Here is a 27,987-nt window from a genome sequence, read left to right on the forward strand (position 1 = left end):
CCCTAGACTATGTACCTTACATGACCCTGACTCCTAAACTATGTACATTACATAACCCTGACCCCTACACTTTATACATTACATAACCCTGAAACCTACACTATGTACATTACACAACCCTGACCCCTACCCTATGTACATTACATAACTCTGACCCCTACACTATGTACCTTACATAACCCTGACCCCTACACTATGTACCTTACATAACCCTCACCCCTACATTATGTACCTTACATGACCCTGACCCCTACCCTATGTAAATTACATAACCCTGACCCCTACACTTTGTACATTACACAACCCTAACCCCTACACTATGTACATTACACAACCCTGAGCCCTACCCTATGTACCTTACATGACCCTGACCCCTAGACTATGTACCTTACATGACCCTGACTCCTAAACTATGTACATTACATTACCCTGACCCCTACACTATGTACATTATACAACCCTGACCCCTACACTATGTACATTATACAACCCTGACCCCTACCCTATGTACATTACATAACTCTGACCCCTACACTATGTACCTTTACATTACCCTGACCCCTACACTATGTACCTTACATGACCCTGACCCCTACATGAAAATGAAGATTTGAAGAGCTGGCTACTTGTCTTCTCGAATAAGTAGCTTTATTGTAACGAGCATGATGTACAGATAAAATGGTTTACGCGCTTCGGCAATAAGCCTTGGCTGTGACTAATGCTTATTGCTGAAACGAATAAATAATTTTAACTGTACATCTTACTCGTTACAATAAAGCGAATTATTCAGGAAGACGAGTAGCCAGCTCTTCATATCTTCATTTTCAAGTTGTGCTTGTGTTGGGAGGACACACAGAGCCAGAGCACCAATATATCTGAGCGTAAGAGTTTTCCTTCTATGTTCAATACATAACCTTGACCCCTGCACTATGTTTGTTACCCAACTCTGACCCCTGCTCTATGTACGTTACATACATCTGACTCCTGCACTATGTACATTACGCATCCCTGACCCTTGAATTATTTACGTTACCCAACCCTGACCCTTGAACTATTTACGTTACCTAACCCTGACCCCTACACATTTATGCTACCCAACCCTGACCCCTGCACTATATATGTTACCCAACCCTGACCCCTGTACTATGTATGTTACATAACCCTAGCCCTTCACTATGTACGTTACCCAACCCTAACCCTGCACTATATATGTTACCCAACCCTGACCCCTGTACTATGTATGTTACATAACCCTAGCCCTGCACTATGTACGTTACCCAACCCTAACCCTGCACTATATATGTTACCCAACCCTGACCCCTGTACTATGTATGTTATTTAACCCTGACCCCTGCACTATATATGTTACCCAACCCTAATCCCTGCACTATATATGTTACCCAACCCTGACCCCTGTACTATGTATGTTATATAACCCTAGCCCTGCACTGTATATGTTACCCAACCCTAACCCCTGCACTGTATATGTTACCCAACCCTAACCCCTGCACTGTATATGTTACCCAACCCTGACCCCTGTACTATGTATGTTATATAACCCTAACCCTGCGCTATGTATGTTACCCAACTTTGACCCCTGCACTATGTATGTTACCCAACCCTGACCCCTGTACTATGTATGTTATATAACCCTAGCCCTGCACTATGTATGTTACCCAACTTTGACCCCTGCACTATGTATGTTATATAACCCTAACCCTGCACTATGTATGTTATATAACCCTAGCCCTGCACTATGTATGTTACCCAACTTTGACCCCTGCACTATGTACGTTATCCAAACCTTACCCCTGTACTATGTATGTTACATGACCCTACACTATGTACTTTACATACATCTGACTACTGCACTATGTACATTTCCAAAACTGGATGCAGTGAAGGCCGTTGGGGTTTACCTTTTGGCAACTGATAATTTTAGGCAGATGGATTTCCTGTTTGTTAAACCAGAAGGTTCTAAAATTGTTTTCCTGGCTTCCAGTTCCACTATTTCTACAGGGATTTATCATATTATTTGGCAAATTGATGTGTAGATGTGTAGATCGTATTCACCTGACATGCCTCCCATCTCCTGACCCACAAGAAACCACAGATGGATTTGTTTGTTTCTCACCTCTGGTTGGGTCCTCTTGTGCACAGACATACACAATACTAAAACTATAATATCAGACCTTGTTTTCTCTTGTAGAAATATCACCAGTTAAGGATTAAGATCCTAGGTGACTGTTATTACTGCATCTGTGGCCTCCCTGATTACAGAGAAGATCACGCCTACTGCTCCATCATGATGGGTCTGGCCATGGTAGATGCCATATCGTAAGTACTGTAACATTTTGTAGGTTATGGAACTGCTTTCTTATAGTGTATCTAAATGCAGTTTTTAGATGTGATGGTTGCATTTGTTTTTTGTTGTTTTTTTCCTTTTTCTTTTCTCCCCCCTTTCATTTGGTGATCCTGCCAGTAACACTCTTCCTGTCCTACGGTGACAACACTTACACAGTGTATTGTATCTATGGAGGAGCAGCGTTGTCACCCTGGGACAGAAACTGTGTTAGGACTACAGAACACAGCCTCCTCTGGGTTATGGAACTGCTTTCTTATAGAGTATCTAAATGCAGTTTTTAGATGTGATGGTTGCATTTGTTTTCTTTTTTTTTTCTTTTCCTTTTTTCCACCTTTCATTTGGTGATCCTGCCAGTAACACACTTACTGTCCTATGGTGACAACACTTACACAGTGTGCTGTATCTATGGAGGAACAGCGTTGTCACCTTAGGACAGAAACTGTGTTAGGACTACAGAGCACAGCCTCCTCTCCTCATCTTCTTAACATATGGGGTGGGGGGGGGGTATCAGCTTATTAGATTTCTGACAGAATCTGCAGGTATTAAGCTGAAAAGGGTTATGATCTTTCCATACACAATCCAAAACCAAATGAAAGTTTTAATTTTAGATATACTTCAGGTTTTTACGTTTTATACTGATGTTGTTAAACTTTTTTATCCAATATTTTTTTTTTTTATGCAAATAAACATTTAAACACATATGACAAAGGACTTCCAGGTCACTATGGGTTAGTTCAGGGGTCTTCAAGCTACGGCCTTTGGCCCATATCTGGCCCGCTACAAGATTTTATTTGGCCCACAGCAACTGTCTGTGAAATTACCTTGGCTGGCTGGCAGTGATTTGTGTATTGTAATATGAAGTCTGGCACATCCACTGCCAGCCAGCCATGAACCTCCACCAGTCCCCCTGATGGGCACTCCTGGATTTGTGGAGGGACTCTGATTGGGCACTCCTGAGTATAAGGAGGGACTCAGCTGGGCACTCCTGAGTATAAGGAGGGACTCAGCTGGGCACTCTTGAATGTAAGGAGGGACTCTGATGGGCACTCCTCAATTTAAGGAGGAACTCTGATGGGCACTTCTGAATGTAAGGAGGGACTCTAATGGGCACTCCTGGACGTAAGGAGGGACTCTAATGGGCACTCCTGGACGTAAGGAGGGACTCTAATGGGCACTCCTGGATGTAAGGAGGGACTCTGCTGGGCACTCCTGGATGTAAGGAGGGACTCTGCTGGGCGCTCCTGGATGTAAGGAGGGACTCTGATGGGCACCCCTAGATGTAAGGAGGGATTCTGATGGGCACTCCTAGATATAAGGAGGGACTCTGATGGGCACCCCTAGATATAAGGAGGGACTCTGATGGGCACCCCTAGATGTAAGGAGGGATTCTGCGGGGCACTCCTGGATGTAAGGAGGGACTCTACTGGGCACTCCTGGATGTAAGGAGGGATTCTGTGGGGCACTCCTGCATGTAAGGAGGGACTCTGCTGGGCACTCCTGGATATAAGGAGGGACTCTGATGGCACTGCCTGATGTAAAGAGGGACTCTGATGGGCACTGCACGATGTAAGTGAGGAGTCTGTGAGCACTCTTAGATGTAAGGGAGGACTCTGAAGAGCACACCTAGGTGTAAGGGCACTCCTGTATGTTTTATGATCACTCCTGCATGTATACAGGGGCTCTGATAAGCATTCCTAGATATAAGGTTAGAGTCTGATGGTCACTCCTGGATGTAGTGGGGGACTCTGAAAACTGATTTTTTAATTTTTTTTGGTCTACAAATAATTTTAATATCCAAAATGTGGCCATTGTACTAAAAGATTTGAAGACCCCTGGGTTAGCTAAAGAGATATCAGAGCAGCTTGCTTTACAGCTCCATTTGTGTGATTGAAACTTCCAGCAGAGCCCAGAGCCTTATAAGGGAGTTATTTCTCTGATGACTCATTGGAATCCTGCAAACAATGGGCTAATGATGTCAAAAGGAGACAAGCTCTATCTGAATAGAGGATTGCACAATATTAATACTGTGATACATCATATTTACCTGTAAGAATAAAATATTTATAGTGGAACTCCAGGCAGATATAAAAGATACAAATCATACAGTTCTGTAGTCATTAGTACAGCCTACCTTCGTGGAAAACAAAAATCATCCCTTAACTGCTCTTGTATGCCTAGGCAGGGGTGGACTGACCATTTGGAAACTCAGGCACTGCCCGTGGGCCCGGGGTCAGTAGGGGGCCCCATGAGATGCCCCTGGTACCTTTTTCATAGGCTTTTTTGAGTTTGGCCAAGGACACAGGGGCCCCATGATCCCCTATTGCCTGGGGGCCCCATGAGTTGTCAGTACGCCCCTGTGCCTAGGTTACTGAAAAAAGCACTTTTACTTATCTAATCCCAATGTCAGCGCTCTACTGTACACCCCTACACTCTGACTTGTGGGCTGACCCTTGGCGTGCTCACATCCAATACAGTTCTTCACTGTTCTTCTCCTTTCCTTCTCCATTCACGAGCTGGGGGGGGGGGAGACAAGACCTGGAAGTGTTACTGAACTGTGACAGAGAAAAATCAGGACAAGCAGTTGTTAAAAATTAAATGAAATTCTACTAGTGTATAGCCAGCTTAAGACTTTCTTCATCCATCAGATATGTCAGAGAAAAGACCAAAACAGACGTGGACATGCGTGTGGGTGTTCACACGGGTACCGTCATCGGAGGGGTCCTCGGCCAGAAGCGTTGGCAGTACGATGTGTGGTCTACAGATGTCACCCTGGCTAACAAGATGGAGGCCGGCGGCATTCCTGGGTACGTAAACCATCTGCCATCTGTTGTATATGGATTATATATCCAGATACAACCAATAATTTGGTTGCTTGCGCTGATGTATTTCCTTCCCAAATTCCCACAGGCGTGTGCACATCTCACAGAGCACCTTTAACTGCCTGAAGGGGGAGTTTGAAGTGGAGCCGGGTGAAGGGAGCACGAGGTGTGACTACCTGAGAGAAAAGGGTATTGTCACTTACCTGGTCATCGTACCAAAGCAGCCAGTCAATAAGAATGGCATCAATGGAGTGGTGAGTGTGAAAGATATTACCAACAAGCCTTTCCTATGGTAGCTGTTGCCTATGGAGGCACTCAGGCTTGTCCTGAATCACCATACAGCTTTGTAGCAGCCTGATTGTTTGTAATCAAGCACAGTCCTCCTTTTATACGGGTAATGGTAACCCCGTTCCCTGTACTAATTAATCCTGACAAGAATAAGGGCGTATTTATAAAAATATTTGCAGAGTAATTTGGACAATGAGCGTGCATATACATTCATTCTGTGTGAATGGGGGCTAAAAACAAATGTTATTAGGCTATTTCCTATGCTGGTCAACCTTTTCCATTGATTTGAAATAGGAAATTATCGCATTTGGCCAGTAGATGGCACTAAGTAATGTAGAATTTTCTTATGGCACTAAGCACCATCTAGTGGTTAAAATGTGGTATTTTTTGTATTAAAAACATTTGAGCAGCACCAGGTTTATGGGGGAACTTTGATATGTGCGGAGGGTGCAGCAAGAGGCGGGTCTAGTAGAAATCCAGGAGGACCAGGGAGGCACACAGCAAGGTCACAATTTAGTGGTACGTATGACCCAGCCATGTGTAGGTCCAGGACAACAGCACTAGACAGCTGGGGTAAGTCCAAGATCCAGGGAGGGAGGATGGGCATAGCAAGAAGAAGAGTTCCAATGACAGTAATATGGCACAGCAAGGAGAAAAGTTCACAGGGCAGCAATATGGTACAGCAAGTGAAAAAAGTCCACAGGACGGAAATATGGTACAGCAAGGTGAAAAGGTTCACAGGGCAGCAAGATAGTACAGGAAGGGAGAAAAGTCTACAGGGCAGAAATATGGTACAGCAAGGTGAAAAAGTTCACAGGGCAGCGATATGGTACAGCAAGGAGAAAAGTTCACAGGGCAGTAATATGGTACAGCAAGTGAGAAAGGTCCACAGGCAGAAATCTGGTACAGCAAGGTGAAAACATCCACAGGGCAGCAACATGGTTCAGCAAGGTGAAAATTTCACAGGGCAGCAACATGATACAGCAAGGTGGAAAGGTTCACAGGGCAGCAATATAGTACAGCAAGGTGAAAATTTCACAGGGCAGCAATATCGTACAGTAAGGTGAAAATTTCACAGGGCAGCAACATGATACAGCAAGGTGGAAAGGTTCACAGGGCAGCAATATGGTACAGCAAGGTGAAAATTTCACAGGGCAGCAATATCGTACAGTAAGGTGAAAATTTCACAGGGCAGCAATATCGTACAGCAAGGTGAAAAAGTTCTCAGGGTAGCAACATGATACATCAAGGTGAAAATTTTACAGGACAGTAATATGGTACAGCAAGGTGAAAAGTTCACAGGGCAACAACATCATACAGCAAGGAGAAAAGTCCACAGGACAGCAACATTGTACAGCAAGGTGAAAAAAGTCCACAGGGCAGCGATATGGTACAGCAAGGTGAAAAAGTTTACAGGGCAGCAACATGGTTCAGCAAGCAGAAAAAATGCACAGGGCAGCAACATGGTACAGCAAGGTGAAAAAGTTCACAGGGAAGCAACATCGTACAGTAAGGAAAAAAAGTCCACAGGGCAGCTATATGGTACAGCAAGGAGAAAAAGTTCACAGGGCAGCGATATGGTACAGCTAGGGAGAAAGTCTGCAAGGCAGAAATATGGTACAGCAAGGTGAAAAAGTTCACAGGGCTGCAACATGGTACAACAAGGTGAAAAAGTCCACAGGGCAGCGATATGGTACAGAAAGCAGAAAAGGCCACAGGGCAGCGATATGGTACAGAAAGCAGAAAAGGCCACAGGGCAGCAATATGGTACAGCAAGGTCAAAAAGTTCACAGGGCAGCAACATGGTACAGCAAGCAGAAAAAGTGCTCAGGGCAGCAATATGGTACAGCAAGGTGAAAAGTCCACAGAGCAGCAATATGGTACAGCAAGGTGAAGAGGTTCACAGGGCAGCAATATGTTACAGTAAGGAGAAAAAGTCCACAGAGCAGCAATATTGTACAGCAAGGTGAAGAGGTTCACAGGGCAGCAATATGGTACAGCAAGGTGAAACACACCAGAATTCAAGGATTCACATTGCAGATGTTTGTCCTTCCCAGGAAGCTGATGAGGTGGCCTTGGCAACATGCTGTGTCCGCTTCAGGAGTGGGGCTAGGGGCGAGCTCTTTGTCTCAGTTGGGCACAGTGCGGGAAGGAGAGCGCACTGTGCCCACCGCAACTCTAGTGTCTGATGGAAGTAGATCTGTGGACAGCACAGGGGAATCCACATACCGGCTGCAGCAGGGTTTCAGCTTGCCTGGTGGCTTGCACACAGGGAATGTTGGTGCTATGCTCCCAGAATGCAAGTAGTCTGCGTTCTGGGCATTCATCCTTGGGAGCATACGGCCCTAAAGGTTAGTGCCAGTCAGTGCTCTGTCAAACCTCAGCAGCTTTCAGCCTCTTATAGAGTTTTACAGGCTTCTAGCAATAAGGCTGCATGGTGCACCTGTGCCTTCCACAAACAGGAAAACACCAGGCCTCATGCACCAAGGCTTAGCGCCCACTCGGATTGTGTGAGACCTTACTGTCTAGTCACAGGATGGGGGGATGATCAGAGAAAGATCAGATCAATTTTGCTGCTATACAGGGCTATGCTGAGTGGCAGAGCTGTATGAATCTCAGAAATGGGTGGACAGAAATGCAAGTCCTTTGGCAGGTAAAACAGTCTTCATATACTACTTCTGCTGTTTGCTTAGAGTTCAGGTTTAATCCCCACTCTGAATGGACTAAATATCTCAAACTATCCAGACACAAATAACTAAACATTTTAGAATGAAAGAGAAGGTATATATGTTTTTGTATATATTTTATCGATTTTTTCTGTAGATTGCACATCCGCATTTTACAGTCAGCAGATAGCTTCTGATTTCTGGAAGCAGAATAACAGCTCTGTTGTGAAATAGAACCAAGAAGTGGAAGGAGAGATCACATTACAAAGACTGCTGAGTGATTCAGAGGAGGGACCCTCTCCCTAGCTAGTAGCAGAAATAGGAAATTCTTAGGATCCCGCCGTTTACTCTTGGAACTGGCTGGTAGGATTGGCATTGGTGTATATGTGTCAGGGCTCCTGGGTATGACCAGAGGTATGTGAACTGACGCAGGGAAACGCAGGCTTCAGATATGTTATAAACAATATAATTTATTAACACTAACAATACATAAACGTAGTGCAATACTAAAACATAACACAGTGCAAACGAACCAAACCAAACCACCCACAGATAACAAAACATACAGTGCAAGCGTAGTCAGGCCGGCCGGGTCAATAACAATCGGGCAGGTAGGAACAGAAGGATCAGGCAGAGAGTAGTCAGGTCACGAGCCGGGTACAGCAACTAACGGGCAGGTAGGTACAGGGGGTCAGGCAGAAAATGGTCGGGGTCACAAGCCAGGGATCAAACAGGAGAAGTCAGCAGAGGTCCGGATCAGGCAGGGTCAGCAACGAATCAGTCAGACAGGAACAGGAACAGGGTCCCATAGAAAAGCACACACCAAGGCCCAGACTGCAGGTCTGGCCATCCCTTAAATACACCTGCATAATCAGCTTCAGGTGTTTGGCTGGCTGCAGGGTTGAGTCTCTGATTGCTGAGAGCACCCGCTGGCCAGCCCTGGTACTGCAGCCCACAAGGCAGGTGAGTCCCACCATTACTGGCAAGTCCATTCCTGACAATATGTGTCACCTATGTTTTTCACATACACATTATGAGGGGCGTTCATATCTGACAAACTTTGTTTTCCCTGATCTTAAGGAGTGTCATCTATATACAGTATAGTATACATCCACTTGTCGACCAGTCATATACCTGGTACGTCACCAGTTTTCAAGTGGTTGTACCGGGTTGGTGCCTGTAGCTGCAAGCATCATTATTTACAGCCAACAGTCGGCTTTATTGTAATAGCAATCGGAGCGGCTAACTAGCTGCTTGATTGCTATCATGAGCAGTGGGAGGGGATGCCCCCCCATTTCCTCCTTCTTAATGCGATTTGCCATCCCACCAGGAGTCCCAATTGACCAGCCAGCGCTGCCGCCAGCTAGTCACGGAGGCGAACGAAGACCGGATCAGGTTTATTCAGCTCCGTCAAGTAGTAAACCGTAAGTGATGACCTGACATCACTTGCAGTTTACTCAGAAACAATCAGCTCCATTTTGTTTTAGATAAAAGCATTCATTCACACCGATCTTTGTGTGATTGAATGCTTTTAAGAGCAGAGGAGGGATTTGGGGTCTTTTTGACCTTATACCTGTCACAGGCCTGTTACTGTTACAAGTAGGGTTTCCACCTCATCCCTTTAAAACCGAACACATATTAATTACACAGGTTCTGCGGTTGATTAAGGTGGAAATTAAACTCACCTAGTGCCTAATCTGCATTAAATTAGCCTCAGAAACTGTGTAATTAATATGTATTCGGTTTTAAAGGGATGAGGTGGCAACCCTAGTTACCCGGGATGTTTACATTCTGTGTGACAGCAATAAAAGTGATCAAAAGTAATTTTTTTTTTTTAAAGTATCAGTGTAAAAAAAAAAAATGCCTCCGTGCTTGTATGCAAAGGCGAATGCATGCGTTATTCCCACACATGTGAGATATCACAACAAATGTCAGATTATGGTCAGTAATTCTAGACCAGACCTCCTCTGCAATTCTAAATTGGTAACCTGTAAAGGTTTTTAAAGTGTCGCCTATACATAGTAAACTTTACAGCGTTTGTCTCCGTTGCGCAGGTGTGCACAGTTTTAAAGCGTGACATGTTTGGTATCTATTTGCTTGGCGTAACGTCATCTTTTGTATTATACAAAAAATTGGGTTATGTATTGTGTTTTTTTTGCATTAAAATTAAAACATTTTATTTTTTCCCAAAAAATAGCATTTGAAAAAGTGCTGCTCAAATACCATGTGACATAAAAAAAACTGCAAAACCCACCAATATATCTTCTAGGGCCTCTGCTTTTAGATAAAATATAACAAAAAATGCCATGAACTTGCTGTACAAAACCCTCCTGTATTGAAACTGGTATTTGTTTGCTATCTTGCTGAATAAAAGTGCAGGACAAACCTGTTTGTTCCTAGGTGTCCCTGTTTCCAGCATGGTTTACTGTTGCCAATACCAATTGAGCCTGTCCCCTTTAATACTTGGTGGAGGATGCGGGCAATGCTTTGGGTTGGATTCTGGTTGCATTGAAGAGTGGATGGTAACTCACATGCTTAGGTGTAAATGGGCCCATATAGGAACCTTTACCCTTTCATACTGTGCTGCAGTGCATAGGTGGAGATCAGCCCATGAGATTACCCCTTTTACAGTATACCTTAAGTTTTTATCTTTATTTGGTTTTGCTTTGCAGCATCATAATAAACAAGAGCAACATCACATACATATTGGATTTGCAGTGACATACCTTCCCGTTGTTTCTTTTTTTCTTTGTTTAGAAGCTGTCCTTGGCATCATCACATGGAAATTCCCCACAGCTGATCAACACCAAAGAATGTAATGGAAGTATCCATACGACGTGTACTACACCCGATGACAACGAGGAGCTGGACACCAGAGTGAGTTCTGCTCTAAAGCTCTATAGCTACTAGTCACATATCTGTACAGCTGCTACAGGAGATGATCAGATATCAGGAACAAAGATAGGAGATGGTCAGGGGTTGTGTACATACTACAGGAGATGGTCAGATATCAGGAACAAAGAAAGGAGATGGTCAGAGGTTGTGTACATACTACAGGAGATGGTCAGATATTGGGGACATGATGCAGGAGATAGTCAGATACTAGAGAAATAAATGGAGATGGTTAGGGTTTGCATACATACTACAGGAGATGGTCAGATATCAGGAACTAAAAAAGGAGATGCTCAGGGGTTGTGTACATACTACAGGAGATGCTCAGATATCAGGAACAAAAAAAGGAGATGGTCAGGGGTTGTGTACATACTACAGGAGATGGTCAGATATCAGGAACAAAAAAAGGAGATGGTCAGGGGTTGTGTACATACTACAGGAGATGGTCAGATATCAGGAACAAAAAAAGGAGATGGTCAGGGGTTGTGTACATACTACAGGAGATGGTCAGATATCAGGAACAAAAAAAGGAGGTGGTCAGGGGTTGTGTACATACTACAGGAGATGGTCAGATATTGGGGACATGATTCAGGAGATAGATACTGGAGAAATAAATGGAGATGGTTAGAGTTTGCATACATACTACAGGAGATGGTCAGATATCAGGAACAAAAAAAGGAGATGGTCAGAGGTTGTGTACATACTACAGGAGATGGTCAGATATCAGGAACTAAAAAAGGAGATGGTCAGAGGTTGTGTACATACTACAGGAGATGGTCAGATATCAGGAACTAAAAAAGGAGATGGTCAGAGGTTGTGTACATACTACAGGAGATGGTCAGATATTGTGGACATGATGCAGGAGATAGTCAGATACTGGAGAAATAAATGGAGATGGTTAGGGTTTGCATACATACTACAGGAGATGGTCAGAGATTGGGGACATGTTACAGAAGATGGTTAGTGACTAAGGACATGCTACAGGTATTGTTGAAGACTGAAGACATGCTCCAGGAGACATAAACCTGTAACTGTTACATAAGACTGCTGGGGATCCCTGCCATTACAACTGCTTTACGCATTAATTCTCCCCCTGCCACTGCTATGTTCTGAGGCCCAAGAAATACAAAATATGTACCAAATGGCCACGTGTGTCCCTTGATCTGCCTGTTAAATACCAGGTTTGTACGTCCTCATCACAGTTATACAACCACACAAGAAGACACATAACCTCCCAATATACTTAGGATTGCTGAAGAAATCCAGCTGTCAGCCCCTGCACAGACTGATAGTCAAGCTGTGCTTTCAATAAGGGTGATAATGAGCACCGATAAGGAATGATAACACAGGCATTGCTTATGTTAATTTAGGAATATTACAGAGTTATAACAAGCATTGCAATGTTAATCTGGGATGGTTGGTGATGAGCGTTACTCCTAGTAGATTGTGCAGGGATGTAAACAATTGATAACAAGGATTGTTATTGATATGTGATCCAACTGATGATGAGCAATTATGAGATTAATCTCAATAGGGGGATCTAAAGAGCATGGCTTATTATAATCGGTCTGTGCAGTGGTGATAATGACCCAGATGAGACACTGGAAGCCGAGTTTATACCTTTCCACTTTAACATTTAACGTATAAAGCCATTTATAACTCTTCCCCAAATTACATCACCGATCTTGTCTCTAAATATCACCCAAACCGTACTCTCCGCTCCTCGCAAGACCTCCTACTCTCTAGCGCCCTTGTCTCCTCCTCCCATGCTCGTCTCCAGGACTTCTCCAGAGCTTCCCCCAGCCTCTGGAACTCTACCCCAATTTATCAGACTATCGCCTACTCTGCTCACTTTTAGGCGATCTCTGAAAACCTATTTCTTCAGGGAAGCCTATCCTGCCCTCAGCTAATAAAGGAATCTTCTACTCTTCCAACCAGTCCATCCCCCACAGTTATTACCTTTTGTACCACTAGCCCCTCCCTCCTAAATTGTAAGCTCCAAGGAGCAGGGCTTTCCTATTCCTCTTGTATTGAACTGTATTGTTGCTGTATTGTCTCCCTTATATTGTAAAGCGCTGAGCAAACTGTTGGCGTTATATAAATCCTGTATAATAATAATAATAACATTTCTGTAACCAGAAAAATGCCTATGATTCTGAAGAGGTACAACCTACTTGGTTGTATGTTCAGCCATTCTTATTAAAGCGGAGTGTGTAAACCACGGGTCTCCAACGTTTTCAAACAAAGGGCCACTTTACTGTCCTTCAGGCTTTAGGGGGCTGTTAAATGTCCAGTCATCAGTGAGAGTAAACACTGCCCCATCATTGGTTTTAGCAGAAGGAATAGTGCCCTATCGACGTTGTCAGTGGGAGGAATAGTACCCCATTGTTGGTTTTTAGCAGGAGGAATAGTGCCCCATCATTGGTATCAGTGGAAGGAATAGTGTCCCATCATTGGTATCAGTGGAAGGAATAGTGTCCCATCATTGGTATCAGTGGAAGGAATATCAGTGGGAGGAATAGTGTCCCATCATTGGTGTCAGTGGGAGGAATAGTGCCCCATCATTGGTATCAGTGGGAGGAATAGTGCCCCATCATTGGTATCAGTGGAAGGAATAGTGTCCCATCATTGATACAAGTGAGAGGAATAGTGCCCTGTCATTGGTGTCAGTTAGAGGAATAGTGCCCCATCATTGGTATCAGTGGAAGGAATAGTGTCCCATCATTTGTGTCAGTGGGAGGAATAGTGCAGGGGTGGCTAACCTGTGGCTCTCCAGCTGTTGTGGAACTACATTTCCCATGAGGCATTGCAAAGATGGGAAGTTACTGACTTGCAGAGGCATGATGGAACTTGTAGTCCTGCAGCAGCTGGAGAGCCGCAGGTTGGCCACCCCTGGACTAGTGTCCCATCATTGGTGTCAGTGGAAGGAATAGTGTCCCATCATTGGTATCAGTGGAAGGACTAGTGCCCCATCATTGGTATCAGTGGGAGGAATAGTGCCCCATCATTGATATCAGTGGGAGGAATAGTGCCCCATCATTGGTATCAGTGGGAGGAATAGTGTCCCATCATTGGTATCAGTGGGAGGAATAGTGCCCCATCATTGGTATCAGTGGGAGGAATAGTGCCCCATCATTGGTATCAGTGGGAGGAATAGTGCCCCATCATTGGTATCAGTGGGAGGAATAGTGCCCCATCATTGGTATCAGTGGGAGGAATAGTGCCCCATCATTGGTGTCAGTGGGAGGAATAGTGTCCTATCATTGGTATCAGTGGGAGGAATAGTGTCCTATCATTGGTATCAGTGGGAGGAATAGTGTCCCATCATTGGTGTCAGTGGGAGGAATAGTGTCCTATCATTGGTATCAGTGGGAGGAATAGTGTTCCATCGTTGGTATCAGTGGGAGGAATAGTGCCCCATAGTTGGTAGCAATAGGAGGAATAGTGTCCCATTAACAGGGTCAGTTGGTGGAATAATGCCCCATCATTGGTCTTAGAAGGAGGAAGAGTGCCCCATCTATGGTGTCAGTGGGAGGAAGAGTGTCACATTAATGGTGTCAGTGGGGAGGAATGGTGTTTCATCATTGATGGAGGAATTAGTGTCCCAAGGGCTCTCTAGAGGCAAAGGGCCACAGTTTGGAGATCACTGGCGTAGACCATTGAGCTTCATCCCTCTGTGGATAAGTGGAAGAAGTGCAACCTACTTGGTGCTGTATGTGAGACAGCACCTCCTCTAACAACAGAAACCAAGCCCGACCTGCATGACTGACCTCAACAAAATGCTCCAGCTTCACCCAGGCTTCAGAATTTCTCATTAAAGTTAACAAGCTGAGTTTGTAAATCATTGAGCTGCATCCCTCTGTGAGTAAGTGGGAAGAATTGAACTCTTTCCTGGAGAAAGCCAAAGCTATATTATAGTCAGTTCCTCTCTTCGGAACCTTGCCATGCGGTATACATCGTAGGATTGAGCGGTGATGTAACAAACTCAAATAATCAGACACTATTCCCAGGCTACAATGAGCTGCGGATGTTTTTTTTTTTCCTGCAAAAGAAAATGTCAGAGAGCTTGTGTATTCATAATAGGGCTATTATGTGGTAGGTCACTGTGCTCTTCCATCACATCATTGAGGGCCGATTTGTCCTCTTCTGCAGGACAACTCACAATGCTACCCCATGCATAATCCAGCATTTTCATACTGACCAGAGACAAGGCCACAATAATCAGAACCAATCCCCCTGAAAATGGTGACGTCGCAGCACTGGGACTCCCAGTTTGAATTCCGGCAAGGATGTTATCTGAATGATTGGCTGCAGATGCTGATTGAGGGCAATTTTCAATCATACTCCTTTGACAGAAGTTGATCAATAGATCAACTTCTGTTGAGTGGGGATTGCTATGCACTAATCAGAAATGGGCTGGCCCATGCTGAACCTGCTGAGTTTTAATTAGTGTATGCCCAGCTTAAGTCTTGTAGTAAAGAATCCACAAAATGTCACTTTTGCAGTAAAGAATTTGCAATATGCCTAGTCTTTTATAAAGGAACCCAAAACAAGTCACTCTTACAGTAAAGACATCACAAAATTTCACTATACCAGTTAAGAATCCGCATTATGCCTTGTCTTATATAAAAGAATGTACAGTACGTCACTCTTATAGTAAAGAAACCACTAAATTTCACTTTTACAGTAAATAATCTGCAATATGCCTAATCTTATATAAAATAATCCACAATTAGTCACTCTTATAGTAAAGAAACCACTAAATTTCACTTTTACAGTAAATAATCCACAATATGCCTAATCTTATATAAAATAATCCACAATTAGTCACTCTTACAGTAAAGAAACCACAAAATTTCACTTTTACAGTTAAGAATCCGCATTATGCATTGTCTTATATAAAAGAATCCACAATGGGATTTATTTACTAAAGCTGGAGAGTGTAAAATCAGACTCCCTTCTGCATAGAAACCAATCAGCTTCTAACCTCAGCTTGTTCAATTAAGCTTTGGCAATAAAACCTGGAAGCTGATTGGTTTCTATGCTCTGAGCCTGATTTTGCACTCTCCAGCTTTAGTAAATAAACCCTAATGAGTCACTCTTAAAGAATTCACAAAATGTATAATTTACAGTAAAGAATTTGCTATATGCCTAGTCTTATATAAAAGATTCCACAATGAGTCGTTCTTATAGTAAAGAAACCACAACATTTCACTTTTACAGTAAAGAATCTGCCTTATGCTTCTTATATAAAATAATCCATAATATGTCACTCTTACAATAAAGAATCCACAATACACCTACTCCTACAGAAAAAAACCCACAAAACGTCACTCTGACAGTAAAGAAACCACAAAACTTCACTTTTACAGTAAAGAATCTTTGCTATGCCTACTTTTATATAAAATAATCCATAATGTGTCACTCTTACAATAAAGAATCCACAATATATATGCTAAAAACAGAGAAAAAAATCTCACTACCCTTACAGTTAATATTCAAAGAAGGCAATAATTATGATGCATACTCTTTCATTTTATGTATTGCACAGAGAGAGAATAATCCATAATATGTCACTCTTACAGTAAAGAATCCACAATACACCTACTCTTATAGAATAAGAAAACACAAAATGTTACTCTTACAGTAAAGAATCCTCAAAATGTCACTTTTACAATAAAGAGTCCGCAATGTGTCTACTCTTATATAAAAGAATCCACAATAAGTCACTCTTACAGTAAATCACAAAATTTCACTTTTACAGTAAATAGTTCACAGTATGCCTAGTCTTATATAAAATAATCCACAATAAGTCACTCTTACAGTAAAGAAAGCACACAATTTAACTTTTACAGTAAAGAATCTGCACCATGCCTACTCTTATATAAAATAATTCTTAATGTGTCACTCTTACAGTAACAAATCCACAATATATATACTAAAACAGAAAAAAGTGTCCACAATCTCACTACCCTTACAGTTAAGAATCAAAGAAGGCAATAATTATGATGAATACGCTTTCATTTTATGTATTGCACAGAGAGAGAATAATCCATAATAGGTCACTCTTACAGTAAAGAATCCACAATATATATACTAAAACAGTAAAACAAAAGTGACCACAATCTCACTACCCTTACAGTTAAGAATCAAAGTAGGCAGTAATTATTATGAATACGCTTTCATTTTATGTATTGCACAGAGAGAGAATAATCCATAATATATCACTCTTACAGTAAAGAATCCACAATATATATACTAAAACAGTAAAAAAAGTGTCCACAATCTCACTACCCTTACAGTTAAGAATCAAAGAAAGCAATAATTATGATGAATACGCTTTCATTTTATGTATTGCACAGAGAGAGAATAATCCATAATAGGTCACTCTTACAGTAAAGAATCCACAATATATATACTAAAACAGTAAAAAAAGTGTCCACAATCTCACTACCCTTACAGTTAAGAATCAAAGAAGGAAATAATTATGATGAATATGCTTTCATTTTATGTATTGCACAGAGAGAGAATAATCCATAATAGGTCACTCTTACAGTAAAGAATCCATAATATATATACTAAAACAGTAAAAAAAAAGTGTCCACAATCTCACTACCCTTACAGTTAAAATAAAAGCATATTCATCATAATTATTGCCTCCTTTGATTCTTAAGTATTGCACAGAGAGAGAATAATCCATAATATGTCACTCTTACAGTAAAGAATCCACAATATATATACTAAAACAGTAAAAAGTGTCCACAATCTCACTACCCTTACAGTTAAGAATCAAAGAAGGTAATAATTTTGATGAATACGCTTTCATTTTATGTATTGCACAGAGAGAGAATAATCCATAATAGGTCACTCTTGCAGTAAAGAATCCACAATACACCTACTCTTATAGAATAAGAAAAAACAAATTGTCACTCTTACAGTAAAGAATCCTCAAAATGTCACTTTTACAGTAAAGAGTCCGCAATGTGTCTACTCTTATATAAAAGAATCCACAATGAGTCACTCTTACAGTAAATCACTAAATTTCACTTTTACAGTAAATAGTTCACAGTATGCCTAGTCTTATATAAAATAATTCTTAATGTGTCACTCTTACAGTAAAGAATCCACAATATATATACTAAAACAGTAAAAAGTGTCCACAATCTCACTACCCTTACAGTTAAGAATCAAAGAAGGCAATAATTATGATGAATACGCTTTCATTTTATGTATTGCACAGAGAGAGAATAATCCATAATAGGTCACTCTTACAGTAAAGAATCCACAATATATATACTAAAACAGTAAAACAAAAGTGTCCACAATCTCACTGCCCTTACAGTTAAGAATCAAAGAAGGCAATATGCTTTTATTTTAAGTATTGCACAGAGAGAGAATAATCCATAATAGGTCACTCTTACAGTAAAGAATCCACAATATATATACTAAAACAGTAAAAAAAAAGTGACCACAATCTCTCTACCCTTACAGTTAAGAATCAAAGAAGGCAATAATTATGATAAATACACTTTTATTTTAAGTATTGCACAGAGAGAGAATAATCCATAATAGGTCACTCTTACAGTAAAGAATCCACAATATATATACTAAAACAGTAAAAAAAAAGTGTCCACAATCTCATTACCCTTACAGTTAAAATAAAAGCATATTCATCATAATTATTGCCTTCTTTGATTCTTAACTGTAAGGGTAGTGAGATTGTGGACACTTTTTACTGTTTTAGTATATATATTGTGGATTCTTTACTGTAAGAGTGACTTATTATGGATTATTCTCTCTCTGTGCAATACTTAAAATAAAAGCGTATTCATCATAATTATTACCTTCTTTGATTCTTAAGTATTGCACAGAGAGAGAATAATCCATAATAGGTCACTCTTACAGTAAAGAATCCACAATACATATACTAAAACAGTAAAAAGTGTCCACAATCTCACTACCCTTACAGTTAAGAATCAAAGTAGGCAATAATTATGATGAATAAGCTTTCATTTTATGTATTGCACAGACGGGACGGACTGACCATTTGGAAACTCAGGCACTGCCCGAGGGCCCGGGGCCAGTAGGGGGCCCCATGAAATGCCCCTGGTACCTTTTTTATAGGCTTTTTTGGGTGTGCTTTGAGTGTGGGCAAGGACACAGGGGCCCCATGATCCCCTATTGCCCGGGGGCCCCATGAGTTGTCAGTCCGCCCCTGTACACAGAGAGTTCTGCTTTACTAGCACAGCTATCCAATGTGTGCTGTCGTACCGTTCACAGGTGGTGAACCCATCCTTCCCCAACCCCCGCAGACGCCTCCGTCTCCGAGACCTGGCTGAGAGAGTCATTGACGCCCAACAGAACGAGCAAGAACTGAACAAGCTGCTGAATGAGGCCCTCCTGGAGAGAGAGACCGTGCAAGTGTGAGTTATGGGCTTGTATTATAGGCTAGGCTGGACTTTGCACCCATTGCAGTTCCCTAAGTGACGTGGCACACCTAGGCGCCCTTTATCTGATACATTGCTTGGTAAACCAGACCATGCCTAAGCCTTCATCCAAGAAGGCCTCACTTGGAGATTGTGTTGTCTAGATACGTAAAGTGGACCTTCTAGTCCTTGAACCAGTGTTCCTAAATCAGAACCTCAAAGCAGTATGAAATGGGTGGAGAGATGTCACGAATACATTGTGGGGCTGATCTTCATCAGATGGCCACAGCCACCTCCGTATGGAGGATATGGTGACAATTTTGCCCTAAAACAGACCTTTTTGAAAAACGTTCCCAGCTTAAATTTCAACCATTTAAGAAAGCCAAGCTTTTCCTCCTGAAATATATTGGTTGTATTTGATGTCCATAATTAATAATCATTTTATACCAATCACCAACCTAGATGAGTATTTTTACTAAGCACTCCAGGAACATTCCTGATAGATGTGATATTGAAGACTTGATGGGGATTTGATGTCTCTCTTGTCTGCAGCTTGAAAGGGAAGTACACCTACCGCCTGTCCATGAGGTTCATCAACCCGGAAATGGAGACTCGTTTCTCGGTGGAGAAGGAGAAACAGAGCGGGGCTGCCTTCAGCTGTTCCTGCGTGGTTCTGTTCTTTACTGCTGTTGTTCAGATGTTGATCGATCCCATGTAAGTCTGTGGAGGTGATTTCAGGGGTCATTCCACTGGTATTTCAAGGTTAGGTCGATGCTGGAGAGTTAAGCCCCTTGACAGTATCACCTCTCATGGGGACTGTATTGGTGAGATCTCCGCAATGGGTTCCTGGGTCTGCACACCTGTTTTCCACCATGCCTGCGCTGAGTTACTGTTTGCGCACCTGCTGTGCCCATTATGAGGGGTTCCCACTATCCCTGTACTGAGTTTCCTAGTCTGCACTCCTGTTGTGCTCATTAGGAAGGGTAACCACCATCCCTGAGATGAGCTCCCCGGGTCTGCTCACCTGATGTGCCCTTTATGAGGGTTCCCACTATCCCTGAGCTGAGCTCCCGGGTCTGCTCACCTGCTGTGCCCATTATGAGGGTTCCCACTATCCCAGTGCTGAGCTGCTGTGTCTGCTCAACTGCTGTGCCCATTATGAGGGTTCCCATCATCCCTGTTCTGAGCTGCTGGGTCTGCACAACTGCTGTGCCCATTATGAGGGTTCCCACTATCCCAGTGCTTAGCTGCTGGGTCTACACAACTGCTGTGCCCATTATGAGGGTTCCCACTATCCCTGTACTGAGCTGCTGGGTCTGCTCACCTGCTGTGCCCTTTATGAGGGTTCCCACTATCCCAGTGCTTAGCTGCTGGGTCTACACAACTGCTGTGCCCATTATGAGGGTTCCCATCATCCCTGTTCTGAACTGCTGGGTCTGCACAACTGCTGTGCCCATTATGAGGGTTCCCACTATCCCTATGCTGAGCTGCTGGGTCTGCACAGCTGCTTTGCCCATTATTAGGGGTTCCCGTCATCCCTGTTCTGAGTTCCCAGGTCTGCAGACCTGCTGTGTCCATTATGAGGGGCACCCACCACCTACACCTGCAGATTATGAGCCCTACAGTAAGTTGCTTAGTTTGCACACCTGCTGTGACAAGATGACAACTTATGGTAGAGAGTCCGCACTATTGGAATATTCAATATCCTATTTATGAAATATCAGTTTTTAACAGACGGACTGCTTACTACTACTTACTACTTCAGTCCCAGCATGCTCTGTTCTGTACATGTTGCTGAAGTCTTCATTCAGAAACAGGTGGATCTTGTTTGCAGAGGACACTGTAACTGTTTGCATAAATTTTAGTATTAAAAACTATATATAAATGTTAAATATATATACATCTATTTTTGTTTTCATTTTGTTTGTGAAGAAAAAAAAATGATACATGTAACTACAGAAATACACCCAGAATCATTGATCCAGGATGTCAGCAGTGCTGATTGGTGCAGTAGGTTGGAAGAAAAGTGTAGCAATCAGTATGATGACACCAGGGGTGATGACAACTCTACAGAGATTGATCTGAAAGTACAATTTCTGCTTGTGCAATAAATATTTTGTCTTCTTTTTTTATTTTAGGCTGGTGGCCAACTATGTGACTTTTGTCATCGGTGAAATCCTTCTCCTGGTTCTCACCATCTGCTCATTGGCAGCCATATTTCCCAGGGTAAGAAGAGACTTTGTCTAAGGCAGTGGTGGTCAACTTTGTGCTATAGGGGGCCTCAAGTGTGGCTCCTGACATCACCAAAGGACCACCCATTGTTTTCAGTGAATGTAAACATAGAGAATGCTGTAGAGACTGCAGGCATGCAACAAAAGATGGTCAGAGACCTGCCAAAGACTTGTGACAAGAAAGTCACAGACTGCAGACATGCTGCAGAAGATGGTCAGAGACTGCAGACATGATACAGGAGATGGTCAGAGACTGCAGACATGATACAGGAGATGGTAAAAGATTGCACACATACTACAGGAGAAAGTCAGAGACTGCAAACATGGTACAGGAGATGGTCAGAGACTGCAGACATGATACAGGAGATGGTCAGAGACTGCAGACTTGGTACAGGACATGGTCAGAGACTGCAGACATGATACAGGAACTGGTCAGAGACTTCAAAAATGTAGAGAGATGGTGAGAGACTACAGACATGATACGGGAGATGGTGAGAGACTGCAGACATGATACAGGAGCTGGTCAGAGACTGCAGACATGATAGAGGAGATGGTGAGAGACTGCAGAGATGATAGTGGAAAGCGCTGAGCAAATTGTTGGCGCTATATAAATCCTGTATAATAATAATAATAATAGTCGAGATGGTCAGAGACTGCAGACATACTACAGGAGATGGTCAGAGACTGCAGACATGGTACAGGAGACGTTCAGAGACTGCAGACATGATACAGGATATGGTTAGAGACTGCAGACATGATGCAGGAGATGGTCAGAGACTGCAGACGTGATACAGGAGATGATCAGAGACTGCAGACTTGGTACAGGACATGGTCAGAGACTGCAGACATGATACAGGAACTGGTCAGAGACTGCAGACATGTAGAGGAGATGGTGGGAGACTGCAGACATGATACAGGAGCTGGTCAGAGACTGCAGACATGATAGTGGAGATGGTCAGAGACAGCAGACATACTACAGGAGATGGTCAGAGACTGCAGACATGATACAGGAGATGGTGAGAGACTGCAGAGATGATAGTGGAAAGCGCTGAGCAAACTGTTGGCGCTATATAAATCCTGTATATTAATAGTGGAGACGGTCAGAGACTGCAGACATGGTACAGCAGACGGTCATAGACTGCAGTCATGGTACAGGAGACATTCAGAGACTGCAGACATGATACAGGATATGATTAGAGACTGCAGACATGATACAGGAGATGGTCAGAGACTGCAAACATACTAGAGGGGAAAGTCAGAGTCTGCAGACATACTAAAGGAGAAAGTCAGAGTCTGCAGACATTCTACTGGTCATTGGTACAACACAAAGCATATCCTAACTCAAAATAGAAAATGTAATATATTGCACCCTACCAGTTCTTAGATGTGATTATTTTCCTTTATTTCCATCTGATGATCCTGATAGTAACACACTTCCTACCCTAGGGTGACAGCACTCACTTTGCTGTATCTATTGATTAATAGTGTTGTCACCCTAGGCTGCAGTCCTGAATTGCACTAAGAACAGTTCCTCATTTCCTCCTCTCCATTACTTTGGGGGAGGTGTTTTGTAGTCCTCCGAAGATAGCTAGGAATGCTGGTAACTTCATTTGCGTTTTCAGGTTAGTGCACAGGAAGTGACAGTTACATAAACTATGATACCCAAAATGCTCCATAGGCAATGCTTTAAATGCTTTTCACTTGAGAGTTAACAGTGACTTATGGCACTTGAATCATTGCTCTCAGGCTGATGTTTGCAGCGATACCTCACGTGTGGCACAGTTTATGTTTACATACACATCCATGCCTTATGCTGTACGTATGAATTGGAGTGTATATGAGGGTGACAGAGGTGCTTCTAATTTTTTATTTTATTTATTTTATATATTTTTTTTAGAATTTTTTAATTTGTTCTTTATTTAACTTTACTGCTGTTACAGGGATGCTAACAAGCCCCCAGTGTTGATAGCATTGGGTATGTGATTCTTTATGAAGACATCAGGGTCCTATTAGATCCCCAATTTCTCCCCTGCCACCCACTGCAGCCAATCAATAACAGATCATGCTTGATTAGCTGCACCCTCGGCTGCAACATCCATGGAATGACAGCTGTGAACCTGGAAGTGACGCTGCTTCCGGGTTTATTAGTCACAGGGGGGACACTTCCTGTGGGGAGCCATTTACCACGATCCTGGCCTCCGTGAAGGTATAGGAGAGCACAGGAACCGCCACTGCTGGCAGGGGGCACACCTTCAGAGGCCCATAAAGGTGATCAGGTGACTCTATAGCCACCTGGATAAATTTTATCTGAAAGGCCTTTGCCAGCTAAAAAAGTAATAAATAGAAAGCTCACAGCATTTACCATGGCCACAGTCTCCTTGGAGGAATAGGAGAGCTTAGGAACCACTGGCTGGTGGGCTCCCAGCACACCTTCAGAGTCCAATAAAAGTGGCTCTAGAGTAGGGGCATCAAACTGGCAGCCCTCCAGATGTTGCCAAACTACAAGTCTCATGAGTCATTGCAAGGCTGACAGTTACGAGTATGACTCCCAAAGTTGTACAACAGCTGGAGGGCCGCCAGTTTGACACCCCTGCTCTAGAGCCACCTAATCGCTTTTATCTGAAAGGCCTTTGCCACTTGAAAAAATCAATAGAAAACTCACAGCTTTTACTGTGGTCTCGGTTCCTTCAGAGGAATGCAAAAGCTCAGGAACCACCGTGGGTGGTGGTGGCAGGACAGGGGAGTGCTTAAAGTTACACCATCAGAGACTCATGAAAGTGATCAGGTGGCTCTAAAGCCACCTAGATTCTGGATCACTTTTATCTGAAAGGCCAGCTAAAAAAAATCAATAGCAAGCTGACGGTATTTACAGCGGTCCCTGTTTCCTCGGACGAATGGGACCGCGGGTGCTGGCAGCAGGGCGGGGAAGACCCATAAATGTAGTTGGTCCTGTCCTTGTGCCAACTGGATCTCTTTTATCTGAAAACCTTTAGCCGACTGTAAAGATCAATACCAAGCTCATGGCTGTATCTATCTATCTAGTCGTATCCCACCCTTGGCGATTGCATGGACCGTCACTCGCAAGTGACTTTTTCCATGAATTCTCTTAGCAAATATTTTACAGGGTAGGTTGCCAGGTCTTTCCCCAACCCCCACCATACAGGAGATCCCGCATGGCCAGGGATGAAACTAGGACAATTTAGACAGGAGCCAATTAACCTACCAGCATGTCTTTGGAGTGTAGGAGGAAACTGGAGTACCCAGAGGAAACCCACGCAAACACAGGGAGAACATGCAAACTCCATGCAAGAGGCGCCATGGTTGGGAATCGAACCCATGACCCAATTACTGCAAGGCAGAAGTGCTAACCACTAAGCCACTGTGCCGCCCCTAACCTCTTGTATACCACGCCATTTATAAAGGGTACAGGGGGACAGTCTCCTTTCAACTATCATGAACCTGTTCTTGTGCCAAACAAACAACCCCCCTTTCAATTTAGGCAAAAATTTGCCAACAAATGTGCATCAAAATAATTTTTACCAAAATCACCCAAAAATAAAAGCATAAGCGGCCGAGGCATTCCCTAGGATCCAAACGTGCCTAAGCTCAACCCTACCGGTCACATTTGGCACTGGAAGGTATCTACAGAGCATGTTCTCCAGGAAGAGGTAAGTAGTGTAACCAGGGGCGGACTGACAACTCATGGGGCCCCCGGACAATAGGGGACCATGGGGCCCCTGTGTCCTTGCCCACACTTAAACCACACCCAAAAAGGCCTATGAAAAGGTACCAGGGGCATCTCATGGGGCCCCCTTCTGACCCTGGGCCCTCGGGCAGTGCCCGAGTTCCCAAATGGTCAGTCCGCCCCTGAGTGTAACCATCCTAAATCTACTGACCCATCGCGGAAAATGTTGCGTCCTGACTGCACTGGCATCCATCCTTTCTGACTTACTGACCTGGAATAGATACAGATCAGGAAAGTCAGACAAAATGTGATCCAGGTCAGTGACTTGGAGTATTAAAGCAAACGGATGGCAATAGCAGCCAAGCAAGTAGCAATTCCAGGAGAGATCAGTTATAAAATTCTCCATGTTTTAATTGAAAAAAAAAAATGCGTGTAGATCAACTTTATCAAAAACGTGATCTTGTTATCACTGGGCTTGTGTTTGATTAACACGGGGAGATCCATATTTCCTTATTTACGCTGCAATCTTCCGTCACCGCGCATACACTCGGCCTGTTATCTCATTAGAAAATGAGGAAATTAAAATTTACACAGCAAACAGATTTTGCATTAAAAACAAATGACTGTTTCTGTAAAGGTACGTTTTCCTCTTTTACAACTGGTGGGAGAGCAACTGTGATAATTAACTCTGACCTCCAGCCTTCCCTTCAGTCTTGCACAGTTGCACCGGCTCCTCTTCGGGCCTGAAACGGCTTACTCTGATTTCACTGCACACTGTGAGCTTCTCACAATGTGCATTAGAAGCTGCAGCAAGTCAGATAGAGCTCCGGCTCATTTCCTCCTTTCCAGCCTTGACTGTCCCTGGCCCTTACCCTTTCATTTATTAGATTTCAGTTTTTTCAATCATGGAGGGTCAGCATCACATGTGGGCATTACCAAGGATGGTCTGCAAGCAAAGGACATCCACCCATCAAGGCTATTTGATATTTCCATAACTCCTCTTGCTGCTTGCATCAGGGCTGAGGGCTTTTAAGAGGAGTACTGAGCTAGGGTACTGTGATGTTTTCAGAATGCTATGTACAGCACCCTGCCGGCCCCAGCCTTGATCTGCCTGTAGTGCATAGAGAAGCACAGAGAGGTGTGCAGACCCAAGAACTCAGTACAGAGATGGTAGGAACCCCTCAAAATGAGCAAAGCAGGTGTACAGACCTGGGAACTCATCACAGGGGTGGTGGGAATCCCTCACACTGGGCACAGCAGGTGTACAGATCCAAGAACTCAGCACAGGGATGATGGGAACCCCTCATAATGGGCACAGCAGGTGTACAGACCTGGAATCTCAGAGCAATGATGGTGACAACCTCTCTTAATGAACACAGTCAGTGTACAGACCAGGGAACTCATCCCCAGGATGATGGGAGCCCTTCATAATAACCACAGCAGGTGTACAGACCAGGGTAATTAGCACCAGGATGGTTGGAACCCCTCATAATGGGCACAGCAGGTGTAAAGACCCGGGAACTCAGCACAGGGATGGTGGGAACCCTTCATAATGACCACAGCAGGTGTACAGACTGGGGGACTCAGCACCAGGATGGTGGAAACCCCTCATAATGGCCACAGCAAGTGTACAGACCTGGGAACTCAGCACGGGGATGGTGGGAGCCCCTTATAATGGGCACAGCAGGTGTAAAGACCTGGGAACTCAGCACAGGGATGGTGGGAACCCTTCATAAATGAGCACAGCAAGTGTACCAAACCCCGGGAACTCAGCACCGGGATGGTGGGAGCCCCTTATAATGGGCACAGCAGGTGTACAGACCTGAGCATTCAGCATAGGGATGGTGGGAACCCCTCATAATGAGCACAGCAGGAGTACAGACCCAGGAACTCAATGAAGAGATGATTTGAATCCCATATACTTGGCACCGCAGCTGTACATACTCAGGAACAGAGTGTAGGGATGGTGGGAACCCATCATAAAGGCACAGTGGGTGTGCAGACTTGGAAACTCTCACAAAAACATGTTTCTGAGACATAGCCAAGACTGTCAGCCAATATGTATTTTCAGTGAGCTTTTATGTTTTTACATGCTTGCTGTGCCATATTTCAAGTGCACTACCTAATCAGCACCTGTTGAAATAATATCTCAGTCCTGGAGAGAACGCTAGTCAGTCCTGAAACTAGTAAACTAAAAAGCAGCAGAGCATAGTCACTGTGCAGCACAACTAAAGCATGAAGCAGAACCTGTCTATTAAATGAAGAAGTCTAGCTGCTGCCACATACTTACTGTGTTTTGTTCCATTCATGGTTTGGAGAATGACCTGTCTCTTCTTTCTCTATAGGTCTTCCCAAAAAAGCTAGTGGCCTTTTCCACATGGATAGACAGGACCAGGTGGGCAAGAAACACTTGGGCCATGTCTGCCATATTTATCCTCACCATGGCGGACATTGTGGACATGGTAAGAAAGCCAGGACTTGTCTACTGAACAGGCGATCCTCTTGCTGTTGGTCTAATGTTTCTATTTAGTTTTCTGTTACATACATTTTATTGATAAACTTTGTTGCTATTTTTTTATTTTACAAATAAAAAAGTTAAACACAGAACTGGAATA

General features: G+C 43.3%; 1 protein-coding gene across 1 annotated transcript in view; it reads left to right on the forward strand.

Moving 5' to 3' along the window:
• Window positions 1–27,987, forward strand: part of ADCY3 (adenylate cyclase 3) — a 201,250-nt gene that overhangs the window by 132,337 nt on the left and 40,926 nt on the right. Inside the window, exons 5-12 of the mRNA XM_089688163.1 lie at window positions 2,210–2,337; window positions 5,011–5,169; window positions 5,273–5,438; window positions 10,896–11,015; window positions 19,311–19,453; window positions 20,009–20,170; window positions 21,595–21,682; window positions 27,718–27,834. Coding sequence (XP_089544289.1) covers window positions 2,210–2,337; window positions 5,011–5,169; window positions 5,273–5,438; window positions 10,896–11,015; window positions 19,311–19,453; window positions 20,009–20,170; window positions 21,595–21,682; window positions 27,718–27,834 — 1,083 coding nt within the window. The remainder of the gene's footprint in view (window positions 1–2,209; window positions 2,338–5,010; window positions 5,170–5,272; window positions 5,439–10,895; window positions 11,016–19,310; window positions 19,454–20,008; window positions 20,171–21,594; window positions 21,683–27,717; window positions 27,835–27,987) is intronic.

Source organism: Staurois parvus, unplaced genomic scaffold (assembly GCF_062004578.1).
Source record: "Staurois parvus isolate SC_StPar_1 unplaced genomic scaffold, SC_StPar_1.0 ptg000448l, whole genome shotgun sequence".
NCBI classification, from domain to species: Eukaryota; Metazoa; Chordata; class Amphibia; order Anura; family Ranidae; genus Staurois; species Staurois parvus.